The sequence below is a fragment of the Triturus cristatus genome, chromosome 7 (genome assembly GCF_964204655.1).
Source record: "Triturus cristatus chromosome 7, aTriCri1.1, whole genome shotgun sequence".
Classification (NCBI taxonomy): Eukaryota; Metazoa; Chordata; class Amphibia; order Caudata; family Salamandridae; genus Triturus; species Triturus cristatus.
Window position 1 is genome coordinate 149,493,172 of NC_140590.1, and position 27,242 is coordinate 149,520,413.

The window sequence follows — 27,242 nt, forward strand, 5'->3', positions numbered from 1 at the left end:
TGAGTTTGATTAAACGAGTATAAACTTTATATAAAAAGATATACTATCAGACCACACGATACAAAAGTCAACATATAATAAAGGGTAATATTTGTTCCGGCTGGCTGGTAGGTTCAAATCCCAACCACCGCTTTCAAAATGCTATGCTGGTCGCAATGCTAGAATCACACACGTTGCAATGGTCAAATAATAATGCACTGCGTAATGATACAATCCTGTGCTGGGCAAAAGAGAAATAATACAATGCGTAACGATACACCCCGGTACCTTGCAATGGGAGAAATAATGCAATGCGTACTGCTACAACCATGTACTGCGCAATGAAGGAATAACACAATGCGTCACACCCCAATCACGTACTTTGCAAAGAAGAAATAATGCAATGCGCGCCGCTACAATCACATACTCTGCAATTAAGGAATGATGCAATGCGTAGCTACAGTTATGTACATTGCAATTATGGAAAAATGCAATGCGCTCCGCTACAATCATGTACTTTGCAATTATGGAATAATGCAATGCGTAGCTACAGTTATGTACTTTGCAATGAAGAAATAAGGCAATGCGGGCCGCTGCAATTCCTGTACTTTGCTTGGGAGAAATAACACAATGCGTAGCGCTACAGTTGTGTACTTCCTTATGCATAAATAATGTCAGGCGTCATGAGACAGTGTCATCACAACAATCAGCCTCTTCGATAACAGTTGCCCCCCACACGTATTCACGATGACATAAAGTGCAGCCTCTTACTCTGGCCCCAGTACTGCCACTCCGTTGGCCAGTATGGGCCCCACTCTGAGCTGAAGCAAAGGCTCACGTCGCCAGAAGGACTGGTAGGCCCCCCGAGCCCGCACCCCGCCCAGGTAGTGATCCACGTTACGTGGGGGGGGCACTCCCACTCTCCTCTCCTCCTTTGATGAACTGGGCCTTCCGTGCAGAACTTTTTCAATGGACCTCAGTGGCCCGGCATGGCAGCTCAGCTCCTCTGTGGCTGCTGGTCCGGGCCGCGACTGTTAGGAAGGTCTCAGGTAGCCGCAGGGCACACATACCCCATGCCCTTGAGATTACTTTACTCCGGGTGCACGTTCACCACAGCACCCTCAGGGTCTCCTCTGGCACGAAGCCACACACACAATGCTGATGAGACTTCACGTCGCCTCTGAGTGCACGTTCAGCAGACACTCCTTCCTGGGGTCTCAGTTGGCACCAAGACATGCACACTGCGCTGCAGAGACTCACTTTCTTCCGGTGCACACGATGATCAGCCGATCACCTCCACAGTCCCAGGTTGCACCAAAGCACGCACACTGCTTCATTGAGACTTACTCCAACTCCGGCGCCCCGATATCCAGGCGCTCTTCACCAACGCCTTCGGCCTCACCACAACACGCTCACCGTGTCCGAGCCTAACTTCTCCTACAGTACACTCGATGACCAGGCGCTCTTCACCAGTGCTTCCGGTGCACTCCGACACGCACCTTGCGCGTACGAGACTCACTCCACCGCCGATGCACACGCAGACCAGGCGCTCCACACAAGTGCCTGAAGTGCATCACAACACGCACCCTGCGCGTCTGAGTCACACTTCAGCTTCGGTGCACACGCCGACCAGGCGCCTTTCACCAACGTCTGCGGTGTGCACCACGACACGCTCCCAGCGTGTCCGAGACACGCTCCACCTTCGATGCACATGATGAACAGGCGCTCTTTACCCATGTCTCCTGTGCACCATGACACGCTCCCAGCGTGCCCGAGTCTTACTTCTCCTCCGTGTGTCCAAGATCACAGGGCACACCTTCCGAGGGTCTCAAGCTACCACAACACGCGCTCACCACGTCACTTGAAACTTCTCCGGAAACCTTTATGTTCCTGTGTTCCCAAACAGGGAGCCAGCTCACCTCGGGCCCTTGGGGTTACAAGACACAGCACAAAGCACAGCCTTCTTCAAGCAGGGGGACCCAGCGCACACAGCACCGTCCCAACAGTCTCTTCCTTGGTTAAAACAGCAAACTGCCGACCAGCCCTAGATCACAAAGCAAGTTTTGGTCTTTCCCCAGCAGTCTCTTCAGTTGCTCCTTCCTTAGCAGAGGTTCCTCTTGACCACGATATAGGTCCAAGCCTTTTCAGTCTCAATCCATTTCTGTTTAATCCCAACGTTCAGGGGCCAGAGCTCTCATAGTTATACCCCTAAATGTCTTTGAAGTTCGTTGTGCTCAGGGGTCCCTGACCCCTGCCTAAATCAGTTCTGAGTGTCTCCCTCCCAGTGTCACCTTTCTCCCTTTCATACTGGGGGTCTGTATCCTTAATCACTCAGCAGGAGATTGGTCAATTGGTTTATAGCACTAGCCCAGGCCTTTTCACCTGCCGGGCTTCTCCTCCCACTACTCTCCAGATGCAGGGCAGCCTGGTGCCATCTCAACTCCTCCCTGGGTCAAGATATCTCCCTGCTCCTCTCACCTCTCAGATCCAGACAGTCAATCCACATTCAACAGAGACACACAGAAATGCTTAAAGCACAAAACTCAGCCACTTTCTAAAAGAGTGGTTTCTGAACACACAGTGTCAAAACCACTTTCATAGAAAGATGTGTTATGACACTGTGAGTTCATACATACTAAACTTCACTTCTCCATTTTAAACTGATAGGAAACTAGGCTAACAAACACAATACCCAGCCTCCCCCATTCTGTCCTATGGGCAGGATGGCCTTTCAGCAGTGAAAAACGAAGTGGAGTGTTTTTCACTGTCAGGACATAACACACACCTTAGAATATATCCTGCCTTTTACTTACACTGCACCCTGCCAAGGGGTTACCCAGGACCTACCACAGGGGTGCCCACTGTGTACTCAAATAGGAAAGTAAGGCCTGACAAGTGGTTACACTTTTCAGGACAACATGCTAACTTAGCAAACTGCGTGCAGGCCCTACACTGCAGGCCTGAGTTCCCTTCTCTGCGCACCTTTGCATTACTAGCCCTGGCACACACAGTGCACATCACTAGGGACTTTACTAGTAAGGCAAACATACCAATCATGGCCAACCAATTACCATTAAACTCTACACAGGGAACACTTGTACTTTGACACTGATCAGCAGTGACAAAGTACCCAAAGCATCTAAATTGGCAACTCTATGTCATGAAAACGGTCTAGGGGGAAAGCAAAAGGTTTAGGGAACTGTAGCCAAAAAGGCCAAGACCTACACAACCCCCTCCTAGCCAAAAGCCAGGGCAGACCAATCATTAGCTTGATGGACTTCCCGGCTTCAGGCGATATAACCAGGACGCAGGCCCTCAACCACAGTGACACCCTCCTGTTTCACGCCTTCCTGACCCCAGGGGGACTTCTTGATCACTACTCCCTGAGCCAACAATGCTGTTCCATGGATCCCTCCCGGCCAGGGGGACCCCTCCAGGGGTGCTGGACCCACGCCAACCCCCACCTGGAGTGGTACCCTGGGGAGACCCATCGGTCAGTATAGTACCTCCAATTATCCTGCCCTCTAGGTTAAGAGATGGTCTACCTTGGTCACTCCTAGGGGACCGAGCCCTACTGGCTGGACAATTTCCCATTGGTGTCCCCACCGGGGAACACAACCCTCTCGTAATCTTCCATTTAGTCTTCTGGGCCTGCAACTTAGGAATGGCACCCACAAACTTCAGGACTGCAGGAGCTCTGATTACAGACCACCCATGCCCCCCGACGCTAGGTGTCCCTGTTCACACCTCTGGCAAGTAGGCACTAGGCCTCCACCCGGGGGCTCTCCTATGGCCCCCCCACAGTTTCCTGGGTGGTGCTGCTGATCCCTGGGGGTGCTGCTCACTCTGCCTCCCCCTCTTTTGAGACAAGGGGCTAGACAACAACCCCTCCTCACTACTCTGGGATCTCCTTGTGCCACTTGGCCCTTCTTCTCTCTCTGGGGCCTTTTCAGGCCCTTGGACCCATGACTAGGGGTCCGGTTCTCGTGCAGGCTCCCGGGAATCAAGGAGCTCACACCTTAACCCAGGGTGGCGCAATCCTGGAAAATTATTTCTGAGCCTAGGCGCACCTCACCAACGCCTCCTGTGCACCACGACACGCACCTTGCGTGTTCGATACTCACTCTGCCGCTGATGCACACGCCAGCCAGTCGCTCCTCACCTGTGCCTGCAGTGCACCACGACACGCACCCTGCGGGTCCGAGTCTCACTAAAGCTTCAGTGCACACGCCGACCAGGCGCTCTTCACCAATGCCTGCGGTGTACCAAAAAACGCTCCCAGCGCGTCCGAGACTCGCTCCACCTTCGATGCACACGTTGACCAGTCGATCCTCACTCACGTCTTCTGTGCACCACGACACGCTCCATGCGTGCCCGAGTCTCACTTCTGCGTGTGTCCAAGTTCACAGGGCACACCTTCTGAGGGTCTCAAGCTGCCACAACATGTACCCACCGCAAGGCGTGCCAAAGGCAAGCCCGTCTGCGCCCATCAGCGACAGGAACGTGCCCGTGGCCAGGACCCCTGGTCAGGTAGTCCCATATGCTACACTTCAGAGATGCTGCTGAAGCTCCGAACACAGCGTTGCGGGGATTGCGCCCTGTTTAACCCTGACGACGAGGTGGGAATGTTTCTTTGTATACATTGCCATTTTTCAGCGGGCAAGAACATCGGCAGCAATAGTGAGAGGTACGGAGGCAGAGCCTGCCATACTGATATTGGTAATGGAGAGGGTCCCTCGGCCCCTGTCATCCCCCGCATTGGTGGATGTTAGAAATGGGATTTCTGGCTGGCTAAGGCGTGCGCCAAAGCCAGGCAGAAACCACCACTCTAGTCAGGGCAAGGAAGTTACACGTCAAAGATAACCCCTGTTCACCCCCTTGGCAGCTTGGCACGAGCAGTCAGGCCTATCCCGGAGGCAATGTGTAAAGCATTTGCGCACGCACCCAGCGACAACATCCCAGGCCGACCACAATAGAAACTCCACACAAGGTTATATAAAAATAGCCTTTGTATTATCATAGCACATTAGAATAGTAAGCACATATTATACACTGTGCCAACTGGCACTGGGCAATATTTACAAGGGATTATGTACACATGACTGAGCCACATGGACCACTGTCAGGACCATCACAAAGCGAGCTTAGTAAAAGTACAGCCGATCATAAACATGCAACCTGCAACCACTGGGAATCACTATACTTAGCATCCGCCTGTAACATAAACTAAATTATGCACAGAATCACATTAAGCGCCAAACGCATAGTACGCCAACCTCATCAACATAACCACATTATGCAATTCTCTCACAAGTCTAAACACATTAGACCCTAACTTCCTAAGTATAACTACATTAGGGAATAACTCTCACTAGCATAAACCATTATATGCGAACCAACCTCATAATCATAACGCACCTTTAGAGGTATCAACACAGGTGCGTAAATCATTCTACATACATTACATTTCCCAGCACCCAAGAATCACAGTAGGGCCTGGCGCCCTATAAATCTAACAAACTCCCCATGGCCAACTGGCCATCTCAGAAAGTGGGCTCAAATGCCCTGTGTCCCCAAAGTCAAGGCACGCTGTAAAGGCAGCGAAAGTCAAGGGTGCGTAATCTGCGCAGACCTAAATGTTGCAGCTGCCCACTACTTGCTGGGCAGCTGAGAATTTCAAGTGAGGGCCTAAACGATGCAACTGCCTACTACTTGCTGGGCAGCCGTGTATCTCAAAGCAAAGCATGGCACCACTGTGCCTCTTCTGTCCCCCCCCCCTCAGGGACCAAATACAATTTACCCCAATGTTGCAGCTGGCTGCGCTCTCGCAGGACAGCTGGGATCAGGCATCAGTACTAGCCCTGGCAGTATGCGTGCTGTAGGAGCCCCCCCTGGGGACTCTGGAATACTAAATTGCCCAATCGGGCAGCTGCCCACTATCAGGTGGGGCAGCTGTGTAGGGGAAAACAAATGTAACACTGGCACTGACCGTGCCTTGTGGGCCCCACTGGGACTCAGGGAATCCAACTTGTCCCCTTGTTGCAGCTGCCCACGTTCTCGTGGCGCAGCTGGGAAGATCCAGTGGGGCACTGACTAGCACCAAAACGAACTTGCCCCCAGTGAACTGTGGGGCCCACTGGGGCTCTTTCTTGCACCCAAGAAACGGTTCAACAACGTTGGAGCGGCCCGCTGCCAGATGGGGCCGCTCTGACTCTGCCTCTCCCAACCTGAACTCCCTCAAGCTCCACTCACTGGCTGGGGCGGAGGCAGGATTCTCCCCATAGCAGCGGCGGCAGCACTCCTCTCGCGGGGCTTCCCTTTTCTCCTGGGAGCCCCGCGCTGTTGTTGGCGGCCTCGACCGCATTTTCTCTTCACCCGGGCCCCCTCCTGGGACCCGGGACTCTACAGCAGTACCGGTGGAGGCGGGGTAGGCTCCCATCCTCTGTTCTTCGCCGGGGCTCTCCTCTGCTTCACGGGAGCCCTGGACTGCGTGCACATCACTCGGCCGGCCCCTCTTCACTTCCGGCGATCCTGTGGGCGCGGGGCTTCCCTCCAAGAAACGGAAGTCCCGCCCCACGTTAGGCATTCTGCTGCCTGACTTCCGGCTCGGGCCGGCGGTGGTGATTCTCCTCAGGCAAAGTGCGGGGTGGGCACCAGCCAAAGCGCAAAACTGCGGGGTGGACACCCGCCAATTAAAATAAAGATAAAGCGGGGTGGGCACCCGCAGTAATTATAAAATAAAACGAAGACGAAGGGTGGGCACCTGTGCACTAAAAGATAAAAATAAGCCGGGTGAGCACCCGCAAGGCCGGCATCACGGGGGAATCCCTCAGCTGGGGATTCCCTCTCTCTCCCTGGAATCAGCGCGGCGCTGCAAAGACTCAGTGCTCCTCCTAAAATAAAGGGCCAAATTTAAGGCAAAGTGCTCCCAGGCGCTAGAAGAATGCAGCAAATGTCCTAGAGATGAAGAAAAAGTCCTTCAGGCATCCAGGGGCAGGGCAGGGTCCAGGGAGGCAAGCCTTCCCCTGAGCCCCAGCAGCAGCACGCCCCTGGTAGATTCAAGTCCACAAAACAAGAACATTTTCATGGGGTCACAACCCCTTCTTTTATACAACATTTTCCTTTGTTCTGCAACTGTAGGGCAAGGGGAGAACCAGATACAACTGGTTCAGGAGCACTTTGTTTTGCCCAGCTCCCCTCTCTATTCACAGGATAGGCCAGGGACATCAGACGCACCACAGGAGGTGGAGCCAGCATTGTGAAGGGAAGGCCCAGCCCTATTCAGGTGCCAGGTGCAACTCCTCCCTCCCATCTACATGCAGATCTCTCCATTCACTACCGGGCAGACTCACCCTGGCTCCTGGAATTCCCCAGCCCTCTCAGCTCCTGTCAATCACAAACCAGACAGGCAATTCACATCACACAGCACACAGACATGCCAACTTCTAGGAGTGGCACTTCCCCATCAGTCACCATAATTCTGCGCACACCATTGCGCAGCATTTATTCCAACGAGTTCGCACATACCAAACTCACCCCTGTACTCCTCTCACCTCAGGAACTGCCATAGACACACATATCCCCCATGCATTCCTATGGGAGGGCAGGCCAGTCTCACTACATGTAACACAAAGCGCACGCACTTTACACTGGGACACAGTGCTAAAAGTGCCTATAGGCCTAAAACTACTAATACTACATAGGGAAAAAGGCCAGGATAAATGCAAAACGTTTGGGGTGAACCTGCCAAAAGGGATAGGTCCAAAGGTGGAGAACAAGTTTCGACCAGGAGACCGGAGCGGGCCTCATTAAATTTGTTTACGGGCATTCTTTTAAATGTACGCTTGGTCGTAAAACATAAACATGAACTGGAAATGTTCCTAAGTATACACAACCCCGACATGGTCTTTTTAACCGAGACCTTGGCGGAGGCAGCATCCGTTCCAGATTGGAACGTGGCTTTGCCATTAGGTTATGCATTTCTGAACCTGGACCGAACGGGTAGTAGAGGTGGTGGCATTGCCATTATCTATAAGCAAACCCTTAAGTTCAGATGAGGGCAGTGGCGGACCTTCATGCCGAAGCAATGCAAATTTGTATTAGGCTCAAAGATGCGACTGTATTCCAAGGCTTGTTGGTTTATCAGCCACCGGGCCCCAGAGCTGCCTTTCCACCGGCCCTTATGTCCTATATGGAATCTTGCACGGATTCTGAATTTTATTCAATACTTGGTGATTTTAACTTTCACTTGGAACTGGGCACCAATTCGGACACGGACAGACTTTGAGATGTTATGGCAGCTTGTGGCCTACATCAGTTAGTGTCTGAACCCACACACGAAGGAGGCCATATCTGAGATGGATTGTTTTCCAATCATCCAGATATCGCCTACTGTGGGTTTGACGCTCTTCCTTGGACTGACCACAAAGCAGTTTTTTTTTTTAGGTCAGGGCTAGGTTGGCTGGGATGGGCACGCCTCACAAACCAGTCAAGGTTATGTTCCGGCGATGGAACAGGATCACTAGTACCGGCCTAGTGGCCGCTCTTGATCATTCCCCTCCTACCCTAGATGGAAATAATGATGTGGCAGCAGCCCAGTTTAATGAATGGATCTTGGGAGCTGTCAATTGTGTCGCTCCCGAGCAGACTGCCACACTCAACAGGTGCCCCGCTGGATCACCGTGGTATGGCCCGGCACTTAAACAACTAAAAGTTGAATGGAGAAGGTATGAGCGTCTTTGGAGAGAGGACTATAGTAGGGTCAGTAAAGACGTCTACAACGGGGCCCTCAATAAATATAAAGAGGCCATTCTGTTAGCCAAAAGAGTATACTTTACTGTGAAAATCCAGGCCGCTGGCAACTCGGCTAAAGAACTTTTTAAATCTGTGTCCTTTTTGGCCAAACCTCAGCAGGGTAGTCTGTTCAGCCCGGACCAGGATTTCTGTAACCTGTTGGCGACCTTCTTTCATGATAAGTTCCAGATAATATATGACGACCTGTCCAACTTATCAATTCCACTCTCTGTTCTAGGCATACAGCAACTTCCCCGGGCTGTGGAAATTCTGCAATGTAGCCTTATGAGTTTTGGGTCTCTATCGGTTGAGGCAGTACCCGACATTTTAAAATCTACCAAATCGGGCTCAGCTTTTGATCCCTGTCCCCTGTCGGTCATGCATTTGGTGGCAGAGAAGATTAGTCCAACCCTTATGATCAACCAAGTCCTGGCATCAGGGATTTATCCTATCGCCTGGAAGACTGCTAGTGTCAGACCAATTCTTAAGAAAGTTACGCTTGAGCCCACTGATTTTAAAAACTATCGACCAATCTCGGGCCTGCCACTAGTAGCCAAGCTTATGGAAAGACACATGAATACAATACTAATCGAGTATTTGGACTGTAACTGCCTGCTTGATTCATCACAGCACGGCTTTCGTCCAAAACACTCCACTGAATCTGCTCTGATCGCTGCAGCGGAGGGAATCCGGGCTGCAGTTGATGGGGGAGGGAGGGCAATCCTAGTCCTCCTTGACTTGTCGGCTGCATTCGACACCATTAATCATACGGTGTTGGTGAAACAACTAAAGGAGGCAGGGATTAGTGAGCGGGCTTTAGCCCTCCTCTCCTCTTTTCTGGATGACAGAAAACAAACACTGAACTGGGAGGGTTTATAATCAGGCAATTTCAACCTGCCTTGCGGTATTCCACAGGGCTCAGCCTTGTCCCCTACCCTGTTTAATCTCTATGTGAGGCCACTGGCCAGTGTAGTGAGGAAGCACGGCTTTACCTTTGTGTCTTATGCGGATGACTCGCAATTGGTTATCTCACTATCTGACAGACCAGAGTTAACAGCGGCGAGGTTCCATGCCTGTCTTAAGGACATCATGGACTGGATGAGCCAAAGTGTTTTTTTTTTAAATTAACACAGAGAAAACAGAAGTTATCGAATTCGGGAATGGACCACCAATATGGAGTAACCGGTGGTGGCTGCCAGAGGCGGGGGAATGTCCCCTACCTGTGGGAAAGGTGAGAAATCTCGGAGGGATCTTTGATAACAAATTGAACATGTCAGCTCAGGTGAACAGTATAACCTCAGCCTGTTTTTATCTGCTCAAAACCCTTCGCAAAATTTTTCCTTTCATCCCCAGGGCACTCCAGAAGACGGTAATGGCTGCTCTCTTCATGTCCAGACTCGATTACTGAAATGCGATGTTTCTGGGCATTGATAAGTATCAGATTAGCAAAATTCAATCTTTGCAGAACGCCGCTGTCCGTGTTGTTTTACAACTTCTGAAGGGTCATCCTACCTCTAACACAAGAAGGTCATTACATCGGCTTCCTGTTCAACAGAGAATTGAGTTTAAGGCACTCTGCCTGGTACACAATACTCGCTATGGTGGTGGTTCTGTGGACTGTCAAAACAGGTTCAGGCTCTATGTTCCCCCGCGAGACTTCGGATCGGCCAATCTTGGCCTTATATGCACTTCCAGATATAGACGTGCCAGATGGGGCGGCCGCTTATTCTCTAATTGTGCAGCTCAGCTATGGAACAAACTTCCTGTTGCTTTACATCTTCAGCCAAATTTCTCTTCTTTCGGGAAAGCCCTGAAGTTCCGGCTGTTCAATCTTGAATAGCTACTAGCCTCCACCTTCGTAATCTTTTCACACTTTAGCGCCAAGACGCCTCTGGCATTCGAGCACTTAATAAGCTTCTTTATACTTATACTTATACCGCATCGCTTGAAACTTCTCTAGAAACTTTTATGTTCCTGTGTTTCCAAACAGGAAAACACACAAGATGATGGACGGAATGTTGCACATTGGCAAAACATTCACCCCCAGTCACAGATCTGGCTTTAATCCATCGTTATTTTGCTCACCAAGCCACCCCAGTTCAGACCTAGCCATATGCAAATCAGTCTTGACCCTGTGCCTCATGGGAACAGTCCAGCCCGAACTGCCAAGCCATGTCTTCTCTGGACTGGAATCAAGCATCCTAGGACCGGATGCTTGATTCCAGTCCAGAGAAGACATGGCTTGGCAGTTCGGGCTGGACTGTTACCATGAGGCACAGGGTCAAGACTGATTTGCATATGGCTGGGTTCAAACTGGAATGGCATGGTGAGCAAAAAAACGAAGGATTTAGGCCCAGATCTCTAAACTGGGGTGAATGTATGACATTGTTCTGCATTCTGTCCTTCAACTGTTGTTTTTGCATTTCCAAACAGGGAGCTAACTCACCTCGGGCTCTTGGGGTTACAAGACACAGCACAAAGCACAGTCTTCTTCAAGCAAGGGGACCCAGCACACACAGCACATTCCCAACAGCCTCTTCCTTTGTTAAAACAACAAACTGCAGACCAGTCCCAGATCACAAAGCATGGATTGGTCTTTTCCCAGCAGTCTCTTCAGTTGCTCCTTACTTAGCAGAGGTTCTTCTTGACCATGAAATGGGTCCAAGCCTTTTCAGTCTCAATCCACTTCTGTTTCATTCCAATGTTTAGGGGCCTCAGCTCTCATAGTTATGCCCCTAATTTTCTTTGAAGTTCATTGTGCTGAGGGGTCCCTGACCCCTGCCTAAATCAGTTCTGGGTGATTAAGGGTCTGGATCCTTAATCACTCACCAGGAGATGGGTCAATTGGTTTATAGTACTAGCCCAGGACTTTTCACCTCCCGGGCTTTTACTCCCTGCTACTCTCCAGATGCAGGGCAGCCTGGTGCCATCTCAACCCCTCCCTGGGTCAAGACCTCTCCCAGCTCCTCTCACCTCTCAGATCCAGACAGTCAATCTACATTCAACAGAGACACACAGAAATGCTTAAAGCACAAACTCAGGCACTTTCTAAAAGAGTGGTTTCTGAACACACAGTGACAAAACCACTTTCATAGAAAGATGTGTTATGACGCTGTGAGTTCATACATAATAAACTTCACTTCTCCATTTTAAACTTATATTAAACTAGGCTAACAAACACAACACCCACCCTCCCCCATTCTGTCCTATGGGCAGGATGGCCTTTCAGCAGTGAAAAACGAAATTAAGTGTTTTTCACTGTCAGGACAAAACACACAACTTAGTATATGTCCTGCCTTTTACTTACATTGCACCCTGCCCAGGAGTTACCCGAGACCTACCACAGGGGTGCTCAGTGTGTACCCAAATATGAAAGTAAGGCCTGAAAAATGGTTACACTTGTCAGGACAACATGCTAACTTAGCAAACTGCACGCAGGCCCTACACTGCAGGCCTGAGTTCCCTTCTCCGCGCACCTTTGCATTACTAGCCCTGGCACACACAGTGCACATCACTAGGGACTTTACTAGTAAGGCAAACATACTAATCATGGCCAACCAATTACCATTACACTTTACACAGGGAACACTTGTACTTTGACACTGATCAGCAGTGGCAAAGTACCCAAAGCATCTAAATTGGCAACTATGTCATGAAAACGGTCTAGGGGGAAAGCAAAATGTTTAGGGAACTTTAGCCAAAAAAGCCAAGTCCTACAGACACCAGTGCACATTCATGGAGGGAGAAATAATAAATGTCCAAACAGCAACACCTTTTAGAGTATCTCTCTACCCAGTGGAACACAAATATATTAATTTTAATTATGGACTGTGTCTGTAAATAGCTTCCCACCCCCAAAAAATATCTAATCACACACATGTAAATAGAATATTATAAAACCTTTAATGTGTCTTATAATGTTAGAATTTTAAAATTAGAGAGGTTTTATACATCATAGAAGATTGGTAGCCTAAGTAAACATATATGGAAAGGGACTGTGGACTCAGGTAGACATCTCTCTCTCTTTAACTATTTTTAGCCCTTTCAATAATGCATTATGCCTCAAATGACAAAAAATCCATACTTCCCCTTGTGAGAGCTAGAATCGAATTCAAGAGCATGTGCATTGCACATCGCTCCTACTGGGGAACAGGCCCTTCCATCAATCACCCCTTGGTAAAAGCCTATCATCCCAATCGCCCCCTCAGATCCGCGACCTCCCACCTCACCTCATTATCACGCATCAGAAGAGCCAGATGTGGAGGCCGGTCGCTCTCCTACAATCTGGCCAAGATCTGGAACTCTCTCCCGCTCCCAATCAGATCAGAATCCAATCTACTCACTTTCCGAAAACTTCTTAAGACCTGGCTCTTTAATAAAACTTCTACCTAAATCTTCCCTCAGCTCCACTAAATCCAGCGTTTCCGGCTCAACCTACTCTCCTCTGCAGCGCTGGGACGCCCCTGGGTAGCCATCGCGCTATATAAATTCTCTTTCCATTCCATTCCATTCCCCTGACAAGTGTTTTTTTATCCATCTGGTTTCATGTCTGCAATTTACACCTCAATGCTCATTTACTTCAGTTTACTCCACAGGAAAGGCTTTAAATTTAATAATCCGTATTAGGAGAGGGGCCACACAATGGCACATGTGTGCTTTGTAGAAAATGCAGTTTTATTTCACGCAAGCAGAGCACACATTGGTAACCCCCTTCGGCCTCACTCTATACACTAACCAAGTATTCTAACAATAACTCTCTAACCCATACTCCCACCCTTAATATTTACCCACCCCATTCTCCATTCGCCTCTTGCTAGTCCATTCATCCAGAGCTTACATCTCTTTCAAACTGTACGCCCTGTTCCCCAGAACCAGTAAATGAAGACCGCCTTGCTGATACAGCATGGCCAGCTCATAGGCAGCGTCCATATGTCAAACAGTTTTCCTCCCCGGACTTATAGAATCCAGCCACCTCCCTGTTCACCTCCTTCCTAGCCCTATCAGTGGATGCTCTTTTCCTCATCCCCCATCCATACTGGTCTTGGTACCGCCAACAAACCCTTGATCATTTTCAGAAATTTCAAGCTAGACAGTCGCCCTAGATCTTTTTCTCCCAGGGGCACACTAATCAAATCCTGTCTCGCAATTTCCATAACATGGATAGTAGCTGACTGCATATCATTCCCCAAAGGCCATGCCAGACCACCTTCAAATTACTTAATTTCCAGGCCCAACTGCTTGCTATTACACTGCTTTGTCACAGGCTCCCCAGTTCAGTTCACAGTGGAGCAGGGACAAATCCATACTTCTTGCTTCCTCCCATCAGCCAAATCCATTCCAGTGGTAAAATTACCACATATTATCCCATACACAGACTCACATTCTCTCACATTTTCTTCAACAAATACCCTCTCAGATTTTTTAGATTCTCTTCTTCCCACACTTCTCCAAATACCTGTTACCTCTTCCATCGCAAAGGAATGTGTCCCGAGATCTTGATCCGCCAACCACCTAACCCTATGCACGTACTCAACATTCCCAAAACCTGTCTATCTGAGACACTTCCTCCACACATAGACAGCCGTACCACTTGTGTATGTAAATGGAATCACTCTAATTATACAGTTGTCAGATTGCGCTTGGCATTAAATCATAATTACTGCAAGTCTGTGTACCTTAAGATATATGTAAGATGAAGGTTTCCACAGTGCTTCAGACCAAAACACCCAACAGATCGAAAGAGAACAATAAACCACATATAGCATAGCATATACAGAAATTGCCTAACCAAATTATATTTGGAAAGCGTCCGTCCCTGGCAGCAAGCCCTTATTTTAGGTTTCTACGTCTTATTCGACTGAGTCAAAAAATGTAACCACATATATGGTCAAGCACTTACATCAGATCATTAACACAGTATATGATTTGTTTGCACAATGTGATGTGAATTAGTTTATGCAGTTCACCACTTGTGGGTATCACTGCAGATCTCGAGTGTATACCTACCCTGGCTACTGCTTACAAGATAGCAATCCAAAAATGTTTGTGATATGGGACTCCTTGAACATCAGTGATGTTAACAACATGGCCAAATTTGCATATGAGGATATACCATATCCACTACTTGCTGAGAATGTGGGCTAAATCTCTGTTCACTGTTGGACCAGGCTGTAGCAATCTCAAATTATATGCAATATATCAGACCTGACAACTAACCCTGGACGTAGTTCGCGAAGTAGCACTACGCGAAGCTACGCAAAGTGCAGTTCGCACTACGCGAGCTATGCGTAGCACTTCGCGAACTGCATAGTACCCTGTTCGCACTGTGCAATATGTCGTTTTCAATGATTGCACAGTGCGGACAAGCAACCGGCACTGTGCAATCATTGAAAACGGCATCTTGCACAGTTCGAGCTGTAGTTTTCTGCCGCTAGAGTAGATTTTTACTCGAGCGGCAGCTTTCTCAACGCGAACTGGTAGTTTCTCATCGCGAGCGGTCGCGAGCATACGCGACCACTCGCAATGAGAAACCTGACCTCCTCGCGTTGAGAATCTCGCCGGGAGGTTTATTTTCCACGCTCGCGATCGCCAACTTGATGTTGCTGATCGCGAACGAGGAAAAAGTCTCGCCGGGATGTTATTTTGCTTGCTCGCGGTCCCCAACTTGACGTTGAGGACCGCGAGCAAGCAAAAAATGACCGCTGCACTACGCAACACTACGCTACGCGTGTTTGCACTGTGCTACGTGCAATTCGCGTAGTGCGAAGTAGCGCAAACTTCGCAAACTACGCTAGCGTAGTGCTTTGCCCAGGCTTACTGACAACCACATCTTTAGCATTTTGAGTAAGAAGGAGGTTAACCTTCTGTTATTTGTGAAGGGACCATTTCAGAGTGAGTTAAGAGGTCCACTGCTAAGTGTATTATCCAGTCTAAAAATATCTGTTTCGCCTGGCATTAAAGTGGTCCCTTTAATCTCAGTATCCGCATTATGCCAAAAAGGAGTGGAATTGGTATAATAGGTCAATAAGTTCCCAATGTGCAGACGTTCAATTAATTAATGTAGCCCTGTTGGAAAACGAGGCAGTATCTGTGAGACCTGCACAAATAACATGTCGCACTTGACCTTCACTGGGAACCAAACACCCTATTTTAGCGCTTGACTCTCAGAGGTTAGCGTTGCAGAGCAGTCTAAGGCTTACTCAAGGGAGGTGGTGTGGGCTAGTAATCGCAATTACAGGTGCGCAGAAATAACACTCAATAATTGATTGTCCAGTCTGTACTTTGCTTTATAAAAGTAAGAGTACATTTATTAAACACACACACTACTTAATACTATGCGCCAATTTACAAATCTACATAAGCGGTTGGAATTACTTTGTGACATTGCATAACATCTCCACCCCTCCCGTGGGGGTGGGGTCTTGTACCACCACTCCCATGTATGCACATCATTTTGCCCCCTAATGCAGTGGGTTGACACAACCTGGAGCGAGGGCCTTGCCAGCTGGCACTATATTAGTGGCCACCCACCCTATCATCTCAACAAGCACTAGAAATAGGTACACCTGGGGAGGAGCCAAGATGGCGACCGGGACGGCAGCGTAGATTCCCGGCTCCGTGAACCTCCGCATCCCGCACGGATATCCTGCAAGAGATCCTTATTCTGCGCTACGAGATCGTGTTCGTAAACGAAAGTGGCAACCGATCGTGTGACTCCGAGGTTTCTGACTGCCGTACAACCGGAGAAATCAGCGGTCGAACTTTGCGGCCCGTGCGGTCCCGAAGCCGGGACCTCGAGTGGACACCTTGGCCGGGTGGCAGTTGAACAACAGCGGCCTGTGGTGACTGGGTGGAGTCGGTCCACCGGAGTGGAGCTCCCCTCGGCCTGCATTTTGCTGTGGCCGCTCCCCCCTACTGAGCGCTGCGGACTGAGGACATGCCCGGGTGTGCGATTTTCGGATTCTGTGGCGTTTGCCCCTGCCTTTGACGGTGAGCTGCCTGGGCGCCGTCCCTGGCCCGCCTTGATCCTTGCGGGCTGCTCCCGGCTTTTCGCGGGAGCTGGTCCGTGGCGGAGACGACTGTTGCCCGTGACCGCGCAACGGCTGAATCTGTGCCTGTCCCAGGATCCCTGTCTTCAGCGACGTGGACCTTGAGGCGTTGTTCCCTGGGTCCTGGCCCCTATACGAGTCGGGCCTTCCCAGCGGCCATTTTGTCACTATGCAGCCTGCCATCCTGTCCGCTGGGACGCAGCGGGACTGGGGGTGTGTGACTTTCGGGAGTGTGGCGGAGCGATCGGAGGGAGCCGCTCTGGGGTACGGCGACCTCCTGGAGGCCCTTGGTGCCCTTCATTACTCCTTGGTTCATGGCGCCGGGGTCCTGGGGGGGAAGCTAGATGGTGTGGTCACAGCGTTGGGACAGTGGCGGCATGCTGGTCCACAGGTACGCAGTGGCTTTCCACACTGCACACAAGAGGAAGATGTTGCGGCCCCCCCCGCGATTAGTGTACAGCCGGACACTTCGGACAATATGCTACCGTGTGGTCGGCTAACTGTGAACTTGATCTGTTCCGGAGGTATTGGACCTGAGCGGAAGATGGTGGCCTTGTCCCGTGCGCGGTCTCCGGCGGCCCAGGGACACTTCCAGCAACGTGTGTCTCATTTGGCTGCTCCAGCCTGTCTGGTCCTTGTGTGCAGTGCAGATCCTGGGGCAGCACTGGAAAAGACGCCCCTCCATGAAGCGGTCTGTGCGGATGCTCAGAGACTTCCACCCCACCTGTGTGCGGCGTTTCCCGACTGTTTTTGGACACTCCTGTACCTTGGGACATTGGACATGGTGCTGGGTCAAGGGGCAGGTATGGGCAGAATCGCAAAAAGCGGTCAAGGCTGAGGCTGATCCTTCGAGGGTGGTCACCTCGTAGATAGGCGGACTCATGGTTGTGCGCTCTCGGGGTCATTCGAACAGTTGGTGTATAATGCTTCCCATTCCCACCCCCCCCCCTTTTTTTTGATATGGTCGACTTGGTACTGCTAATTGTTTGCTGGGGGGAGACTTCACCGTGCGGGAGGGAGAAGCCGGGGGTATGTTTTGATGGCCCTCCTCCAGTTTATTATATTCTCTCCGCCCACCCGTCTGGGGGGGCTCTTTCTCACTCTCTTTTTCCCTGTCTCTTCTATATTTCGGGTCTAGTTCCAGGGCGACAGGCACACTGCTGGGGGGTGGGGCCATACTCATTCGCAGAGGTGCAGGGTGGGGGGATGGGGGAGGGGACTCTTTAGTCTTTATCTCTTTTTCCATGGCCTCCTCTTTCTTCACTGTTTCTTTTTGCTTTCTTTTTCTGGGATCAGTGCGATACACCACCCTGATTGTGAATCGTTTGCTCTTCATGTGTGCCACAGTTTCTGGGGGGTTCGCTGGGCTTTAGGTACGGGGACCAGTAGGCGCAACTATCTTTGATATTTCTCCCCATCCATACTTTCCCGCGCCTGCGCCATCGACTCACTGTATTGCTGCTTATTGTTTGTCTCTTATCCTTGCCCCTTCTCGCTGTTGGCAAATTGTTTGGCACCTGATCCTACTCTTTCGTTTCATCATAAAATGAAAAACCCTTTCTCTCCTGGTGTCCTACCTGCGCGGCTTATTGGCCGGACTATATTGGACTGAAGACTTCGCTCTCCGAGGTGCCGCCTGTGTTGACATTCGCTTTTATTATCCTGATTATTTAGCGGCCGGCCCCGGGGGGTTGTAGGCCCATACGTGTAAATGATTGAAACATCAATAAAGGTTTTTCAAAAAAAAAAAAAAAAAAGAAATAGGTACACCTGGCCTGGGGACATATAACCCTGACTGAGCATCTCATACTGACCATACAGTATGCACCTCTACGTCTTGTAGCTAACAGTCTGGGTCGTTCCTCCCTTAACGCAGTAGCAAGAATACATGTTTTGGCATCACTTTAAATGAGGTACTTATCATAGTTGATAACCATTATAATGCTTTGCAATTAAAACCCCTCAAAGGCATCACAGTTGAAACAAGGATTAAGCATATACAGCCAGACACCCTGGCAGGAATGTCTGGCAACATAACCCCACTTCGCTTATGACAGCACCTTACACAGGTACGTCACATAACACATGTGACTGGCAATCCCTCTGAAAGAAATAACATAAGTAAATGCATTTCTGGCGCAATTGCACCTCTTCACCTCCAGGGGATGCCCTCCTCTGGACATCCCTGACTCAGCCCTTCATACCTTTGCACAGTCCCTAAGACACCCACAGCTGAAGAACAAAAGTTCCAGCCACAAGATGTAGTTGCTGCCTTGCTGAGCCCTTGAGGGGTTATTTCTTGCCAGTCCCCAAGACACTTGGGGGGGGGGGGGAGCTTTCATCTTCATGCTGGGGGAGACTGTGTTGCTCCTGCAGCTCCCCTTGCATCTTTCCATCAAATGGGGGTGACCAGACACCAAAAACAGTAGATTTCCCCATGCCTTGCAAGGCATTAGGGGCGCCCCGTGTTCCTTGCCGTGCATACTATAGCAGCGGCTCCCCCACTGCTTCGTGGAGAGCCGCGCTGAGTTCTGTGACCTCACGCTGCGTCTTTGCTTTCTTGGAGGGTCCAGTCCCACCCGGACCCCCAGGACAGTCCTGCAGCTCGGGGAGCCCACCCCTGGCTGCTCTGGCTGTTTTTAGGGGCCCGGTCCCAACCAGCCTCCACACGCCTCACCGTTTTCTGGGGGGGGCGGCCCCACCCAGGCACTCCCTCGCTCCTTCTTGCTGGAGAGCCACCTGGGGAGCCTGCCAGCGGAGCCGGAGAGTCAGTTTCGGTCTGCCTGCTCCAGCGGGCAGATATGGAGTCTTCCGCCAGTTGGGCGGGACCTCGGGGGGAGTGTGGCGGTGCTCCCCCATCCTCCTCATCACATCCGGGCCTGGGGATAGGGTCCCGGGCCTGTAGGGGCCATGCTTCATGGGGAGCGCGACGGCACTCCCCAACTGGTTTTCTGCGTCGGAGCCCTGAGTTGGGGTCCCGTGCCCCTCAAGACCCTTCACGGGGAGCGCAACGGCCCTCCCTGACTTTGCTTCGCACGTGAGGTGGATTGCACGATGGCGCGCTCTCCTCTTCAGTGCCATCACCGGGACCCAGATTTGGGGTCCTGGGCCCCCAAACCTTCTTCGAGGGCGGGCACGGCAGCACACCTCCTCTCTGCAGCAGGGAGCTATCTTCACTGGCTCTCCTCCTGGGCCTCTCTTCTCCTTGGTCTAAACTGGGGTGGCATGGTGAGCAAAAGAATGATGGATTTAACCCAAATCTCTTGACTGGGGGTGAATATTTTGATTTGCTCTGCATTCCGTCCATCAATTGTGTGTCTTTTGCTCTCTTCTCCTTGCGCAGAGGCCCAGGTTTCTGCTCACTGGTCCTGGTCTCCCCTCCTGGCCCAGTGCAGGGTCCTTGGCCAGTCTGGAGGTATTTCCTCACAGCTTCCCATGGCACCAGGCTCCAGCACCAGTCTGCCGCAGCAGACCACACCCCAGAGAGAGCTCCTCTTCCTCTGCAAACTCTTTTAAAGAATTGGGGAGGGGGCTGGCAGGAAGTCTCTGTTTTCCCTATCACACAGCGACACATCACTTCTCTGTCCCTGCTCCCTCCTTCCTGTCCAGGCCTCTGGGTTTGTTCTAAATGCCATCATCCAGGGGTCTCATGCCACATGGTCTCTGAGAGCCCCTTTTCCCCCTCGCTGCCTTCTCTCCAGAGCAGCTTGGTGCCTGGCACCAGGTGACAGCTGCTGATGGGTGAACCTGTAGCTCCACCCATCTTCTCTTCTTGGAGTGGAGGCCTTCGCCCTTGGAATGCTTGTTGTGCAGGGCTGGACATCTGAGGATACAGCTTGGAAAGGAAGGTCATTAATTGATCCTGACAGGGTCAGCCCTAGCCAGGCCCTGGTTTATGAGCTGACTCAGAGCAAAATGACATATCTGGATGACCCAAAAGCAGTACAAATATGACTTTGGACTCTGCAGACTACTTCTTCTCACTGGAATTTGTAGGCCCTAGGAAAGTCAAACTAGCCCATGTGCTCCCCGTTCTCATAGGAGAATAATGGAATAAAAACAGTAAAGCACACTGACTTTCCCTCAAATGTTTCTTCCAATTGTAGAGAGCCTATTCCATATCACCACCCAGTTCTGCATAAGTCCTGCCACACCATTCACTTTATAGCTGCTCCTGGGCTGCGCACACTAGGAATATCCCCTGCGCAGCCCTTACACTTGTGCACATGCATGTGCACACCTGTCTGTATGCAACCAGTCCGGTGCACCTTGCTCTGGCTGCACGCAGTGGCCTACTCGTACCAGGGGGACACCATTAAAATACACATGCAGTCCCTTTCATCATGAGTTCACCGTGGGTGAATAACAATTTTATGAGGCTCTCCCCCAGTAAAAGCTCACCAAATAGGTGTTCAAAAAGTGAAAGATCCAGGGGGCTCAGATGGTCAGAACCACCTTTTAACAAGCCCGGATTACAAGACTATATACCATGGGTAGTAGGGACCTCAGTGTTTATTTTAGGCACAGTTCGAGAGCACACTTCAGTGGAATTAGTTCAACTGAAACTCATAGTCATGGTGGTTCAGGTCGTTCAATATAGAAAGGTGATGGACCGAATAGTAGGAATCCTTGTGTGGGAGGCATAGGCCACCAGATGTAGTAGACACATGCAGATTGAGTAGATTCAGCCTAGAGTGCCTCTTTCCAAACAAGCAAGTTAATAACCCTGTTATAATCCAGAGCAGTATGGACTTGTATATAAATGATGCAGAAAGCTGAACAGGGAATTATTTCAGGGAGCAGCTATCATTTTCACTACTGTAACTCCCCCATAAGAGGAGTTGAAGATGTGACCATCTCACCCAATTGCTTCATGTTTGCTCTATCATAGGATTCAAGTTGCCTTCTACTATCTTTTCTAAGCACCTATTAACAAGAAGTACAAGATGTTTGAGCCATTTCTAAACCTATCTTACATTACAGTCTCTGAGAGGCCCCTTGGTCAAAGTACAAGACAGTTCACTGTTCACTTACTCTGAGAAGCATGTGAAAATATTTATTAAGGACGTCAACACAGGGAGGGATGTATTGAATTTAATAAAGGTGAGTAAGAAATTGCCAACATACAGAAATAATCTGCCCTCTGTGAGATTTGGAGAAACTATTGCAACTTGAAAAGCGAATTACCATAGAGAGCGATTCGAGAGCCATGTGAAAGAGGTCTCAGCCTAGCCCTGCCTTACCAGTATAAAAAGTATGCCCACATGACACAAAGGAATGCCTACTCCACACTGGGAGAGAGTGCACTAACATGCTGATATTGAGCTTCAGGGTGCGACAGATGATCTTAGGTCATCCCGGGACAAAGCGAACTGCGAGTGGTGTACCCTGGATGAAATCGTTTTGCTGTTGCTGGTTGCCAGGACTTTGGTTATTACCATTAGATCTAGGTCGATCAGAGATAGCCAGTGAGCACAAAATTCAAGGGTTTTACCTTCTTTAAGCATAAAAAAAAAGAATGGTCTAGTTGGAGTTTGGGCACAGTGAGCTGGAGGTTCTGAAACATTTCGATAACGCACCAATGTTGTACTCAAATTACCTCAAACTCATCTACTACCAGGCATGTTTTTTGCTTTAAAAAGTACTTTGGCATTGTTGAAAAGCTTTAAATTTGTTTGACAGTTTCAATCAAATAAATCGTTAAATAGTAATGTGTCTGTTCCAGCCCCTCTGATAGAGTTCGAGAGCAGCTGGGTCATGTGGATTTATTTGAAGGGGAAGTAGTATTCAGTAAGTTTGTCTCTTGGACAAACAGATTTTTTAAATGTATTCCTACACTCCTGTCCAGTGATGGCAAGATCCACTACATTTTTACAAGTTAATGGTAGTTTTATGATTGTCTTACTGTGCATTTTCCTTGTATGGTAGAGGTGGGTACCCATGTATTTTGATGGATGGTGTCCTTGAATGGTAGTGAGGGTCACTGCAACTTGAGTTTATTGTTGATTAATATTTGCTGAATGAGGGTTGTGGGTGTGTTTTGCTTGTGTAATGGTGATAACCACACCAATCAAGTACTGGTCTGGCCAGATCTTTGATAATATAGATTGCTATGTGTTTACTTTCTTCTGAAAGGATATGTCAGTGAGTGTAGTCTTTAATTGCCATAAATGGGGTATGTCAGTGGGCAGAGATGATTTTGAGGTAGTCTTGCTTGCTGGTGATGGAGGCTTGGGTGACAGTTCTGCAAGTGTTGGTATGGAGCCATCTGAAAGTTTTCTTGAGCATCTTCAGCGTGTGAAAGCAGGAAACAAAGGGTGCATACCCCTGGCCAGTCCTGTTGAGTTGGTTGTTGATTACTATTCCAAAGTCCTTTTAATGGGTTGCCAGTAGGGCCGTGGATCCAAGTTCGGCAGGCCACCAGGTGGAGTCCCAGAGTGAGGTGTCTTTCCTGAAGATTGCTATTCTGTATTTTCTGTGTTGAGTTTGAGGCAGTTGGTTTTCATCCGTCTGGTGACTTCAGTTGTGCAGGTGGAGAAATTGGTTCAGGTGTTTGTCATCTTGTCAGAGAGAGAGAGAGTATGAGCTGAGTCGTCGGCATAGGATATGATGTTGATTTTATGGGTGTGGATGATGCTGGCCGGTGGGGTGATGTAAACGTTGAACAGAGTGGGACTGATTGAGGAGCCTTGTGGAATTCTGCAAATGAGGTTGATAGCGTCTGAGGAGAAGCAGGCCAGACTGACTGACTTGATGTGGGTCAGGGACTAATCCGGCAAAGTACTGGAACTTAGATTCAGGCTTCATGCAGTTGTTGGATAAGGATGTGGTGGGAGACAGTGTTGAAAGCTGTAGAAAGATATAATCGAAAGAGGGCAGCTTTGTTACCTCTATACATGATCATCCAGATGTAATGTGTGGCAACGATGAGGGCGGTCTCTGTACTCTGGTTGGGCCTGATTCTGGACTGATGGGTGTTGAGAGGGTGGCTGTCAGTGTGGTGGGTGACAAGGTGTTTATCATCTTTTTCATGAATTGTGCCAGTTAGGGTAGAAGGTAGCTAGTGTCTTCAGATCTACTGAGGGTTTCTTGAGAAGGGGGAGTACTGTGATTTGTTTCCAAGAGTCAGGGCAGGTGGCTGTGATAATTAAGTCAGTCAAGATAGGGGAGAGGGCTGCGCGCAAAGGTTCCTGTTTTTTAATGCAGATATGGTGAGGACAGCGGTCTGAGGGTGCTGCGGAGTGTATGGACTGCATTGTTGTTGCGATTTCTTGGGTGGTGCACCTGTTGTCTGTAGGCCTAGGACCCTGTATGACCAGTTAGAAGACATGGTACCAGACTATAGTATCCCAAAGATTGACAGAAATATCCCAAGTATTATTTACAAAAACATCACCCCCATTAGAGTTAATCATAGAATATCTACAGTCAATATTTTTGTAGACAATATGTAGGACCCAATATTGGTCAGGCAATATTTTTGCTTATGGTATTCTGACATACAACTGAATGTGACTGAGGCGTTGAGGGCCCGATTCATAAAGAGCCTCCGCGTGGAGGCAAAAGCTTTGCAGTCACCGTGGAGTCTCTCCACTCATGTCGAAATCTCTGCAAAGAGACTTCTCATTGGGAGATTCCGCTGCGAGTACAGAAACTCTGCCACGGGTGTGGAGCCTCTGCCACGGGTGTGGAGCCTCCACCTCGACTGTGGAGGCTCTTTGTGAATCGGCCCTGCGTGAAAGCTTGGGGCATGCAACATATGACTGTAAATAATAAAATCGTGCAGGCCCGCCGAAGATCCTTGCAGACCAAGGCTCATGTCAAACAGATCCCCAGATTGATCCCCCCCCCCCCCCCCCTTTGAAAATGTATCTGCAAGGGATGGCCAGAAATAAAATCCTAGCGGTGAGTTGTCAGAGTGCAGCCAATCATTTAAGACTGTGAAAGACTTGCAGACATCAATTTAATTTGTATCCCCTTTCACCATAGATGCTCCCAAAGGTGTAGATGTTGTTCTGGTTGAGGACCCACAGGAAGGAAAACCAATGGAACTGTCATGTGCGACGAACAGCAGCAACCAAAGAGAGACTAATTTTACCTGGTATAAGAATGAGAAGGTGATACAGGAGCAGGATGGTAATACGTTGAAGATTGAGAGTACAACCATGGATGATGCCGGGGACTACCGCTGTGTGGCCCACAATGCAATGGGCAGCACCTCTTCTGCACCTCTGACTGTCAACGTCGAACGTGAGCATGGTTTCATCCATACCTTTTAATATTGAATATAATTTAAAATTTAACAATATGATTATTAACTTTATCTGGCGAATGCTGCCTATAAAAGATACATGGAAAGTTTGAACATGCAAATAGAAACACACAATGCATCCTGCAAAGCATCAAAGAGTCAAAGCAGCGCATACAAAATACAGATGAAGTAAAGTGCATTTAACATAAAAAGGCGTAAAAGGATAAACCAGGCACGTCCAGCCCCGCTACATTCTTGCAAGTGTCTAATACATTGCGGGTCAGATCATTATAAACCACATAAAGATAATAGCCAGGGCACATAATGCTCCAATAAGTTGGGTCCCAAAGGCAAAAACATCACACTAGATTAAAGTTGCAACCAATGTCCGGCGTGATAGTGCTTACAGACTCTATGAAGGGTGCAACACGGGAAACGGCAACTACAACACGGCCGTTTCCACGCATAACCATAACCACGCATGCATTACAACGCATGCGTGGTTACCACGAATAGCCTTTACCATGCATACCTTTAGTACGAGATACGTAGCAAAGGCATGTGTGATAAAGATTTTTTTTAAAAGGGGGGGCTTGGGGGGTCTCCCCCCCCAAAAAAGCGGGGGGTTAAAAAAGGGAGCTTGGGGGGTCTCCCCCCCCCCCCCCAAAAAAAGAACAAAAACGCACCTGTTTCAGGCGTTTTCAGGTAAAGAAGAAAAAAGATGTGAAGGCAATCGGCGTCGTTAGAGGAAACGGAAAGACGCTTCCTCTTAACGACATAAAACGCAAATCGGAAGTGCTTGGAGTGGAGAGGTAAGGGGGAATGAGGGGGTGGTGTCGCTCAGGGATAAATTTTAAGGGTACATTTTTAGGGTTAATTTGTAGGGGTCGGAGATATCCCTTAACATATAAATGCCATTAACATGCATAGTTTAACAACAAAAATCGTTGTAAAAATATGCGTGTTGAAGGCATTTTCGTGATAAAAGATATGCATGGTGATGTCATTCGCATTGTAACGCATGCGTGGTAAAGGCATGTGTTGCAACGGAATGCGTTGTAGCGTCATACAACCGTGCAACACATTCTTGGAGCCCTAACCTCATCCGGAAAGCTTAGCCTCCATTGATGTCTTACTCCTCACAGCTGCTTTAAGGAAAGAGCACACCCTAAAAGAAATATCGTGGCTGCTTAGAAGTGGAGGTGAAATAGCGCTTTCCAACACTTACGATATGCTAAAAGTTTTAAAATGGGATTAAAAAAAGACGAAAGAGGAGATAACATTTTTTACAAAAGGACATCAAATGCATCAGTGTTTGATCAGGCGAAGCATCAAAGGGACAGCCAGGACAGAACCACCCAAAGGACAACAAACCTCCAAAAAAAACAAAAGCTATCATACTGAACTGATCCAGAAATGGAAGAGAAGAGACCTCTCCCAGCGTGTAAGGTCCAGGGTCCGAACCAGTACTGGTTCAGCGGGTGCTTGAAACACAAAGTAATCTCTAATAGAGCTTTTGCTCAGTTCATTGCACAACCTCTGTGATAGACAAAGATCCGCAAAACATTACTCGACCTTCAACTTGTCCTCCTTTTTCAAGGTGAAGAGAACAGTAAACATAGCGGGTAAGTCCAGTGCATTTAATGTTTTAGAGCTGTAACCCAACCAGGGGATTAAGACACCCTTGTCCAGTTTGAGACAATCTTTAATAACTTCCTTGCTTAAGCTAGCCTTGGGATTAGCCCAAACACTAACCCTTAGTAACAGTGGGGCCAATTTAGCCTTGTCAGATATGTACTGCTGGCTGAGGTCCATGTGCATAATGAAATGGGAGCAAAAGGGAGGGAGATGGATAAGTCGCTTGCAGATGTGATTTTCTCTGTTTGTGAGGAGGTGATGTTACAAGGCAGCAGAGACACACTGGGAATTATATATGTTTAGGAGGGGAGAGATAGTCCCTCCCCCTAACGACTGATGTAGATTAAGTACTGCTCGTGCCTCCCTACTAAGCTTCAAACGTGAGGACTCAAGACCCCAAATAGCTATAGTTGCTCACGTGGGCAACAGAGTAACACCTTGCTGTTCATTTGGACACAGTGGGGTATATTATCAAGATCAGCGTTACAATTATCGCCGCTTTAGCGGCAGGAAACTGCCGCTAAAGCAGCGAC

At 49.1% G+C, this 27,242-nt stretch overlaps 1 protein-coding gene across 2 annotated transcripts in view; it reads left to right on the forward strand.

The window, feature by feature from the left end:
• The window catches only part of LOC146809072 (B-cell receptor CD22-like), a 417,204-nt gene that overhangs the window by 266,999 nt on the left and 122,963 nt on the right, over positions 1-27,242 (forward strand). For both annotated transcript variants that reach the window (XM_085615878.1, XM_085615879.1), the window contains one exon: positions 24,810-25,070. In XM_085615878.1, the coding sequence (XP_085472004.1) occupies positions 24,810-25,070 (261 nt within the window). The remainder of the gene's footprint in view (positions 1-24,809; positions 25,071-27,242) is intronic.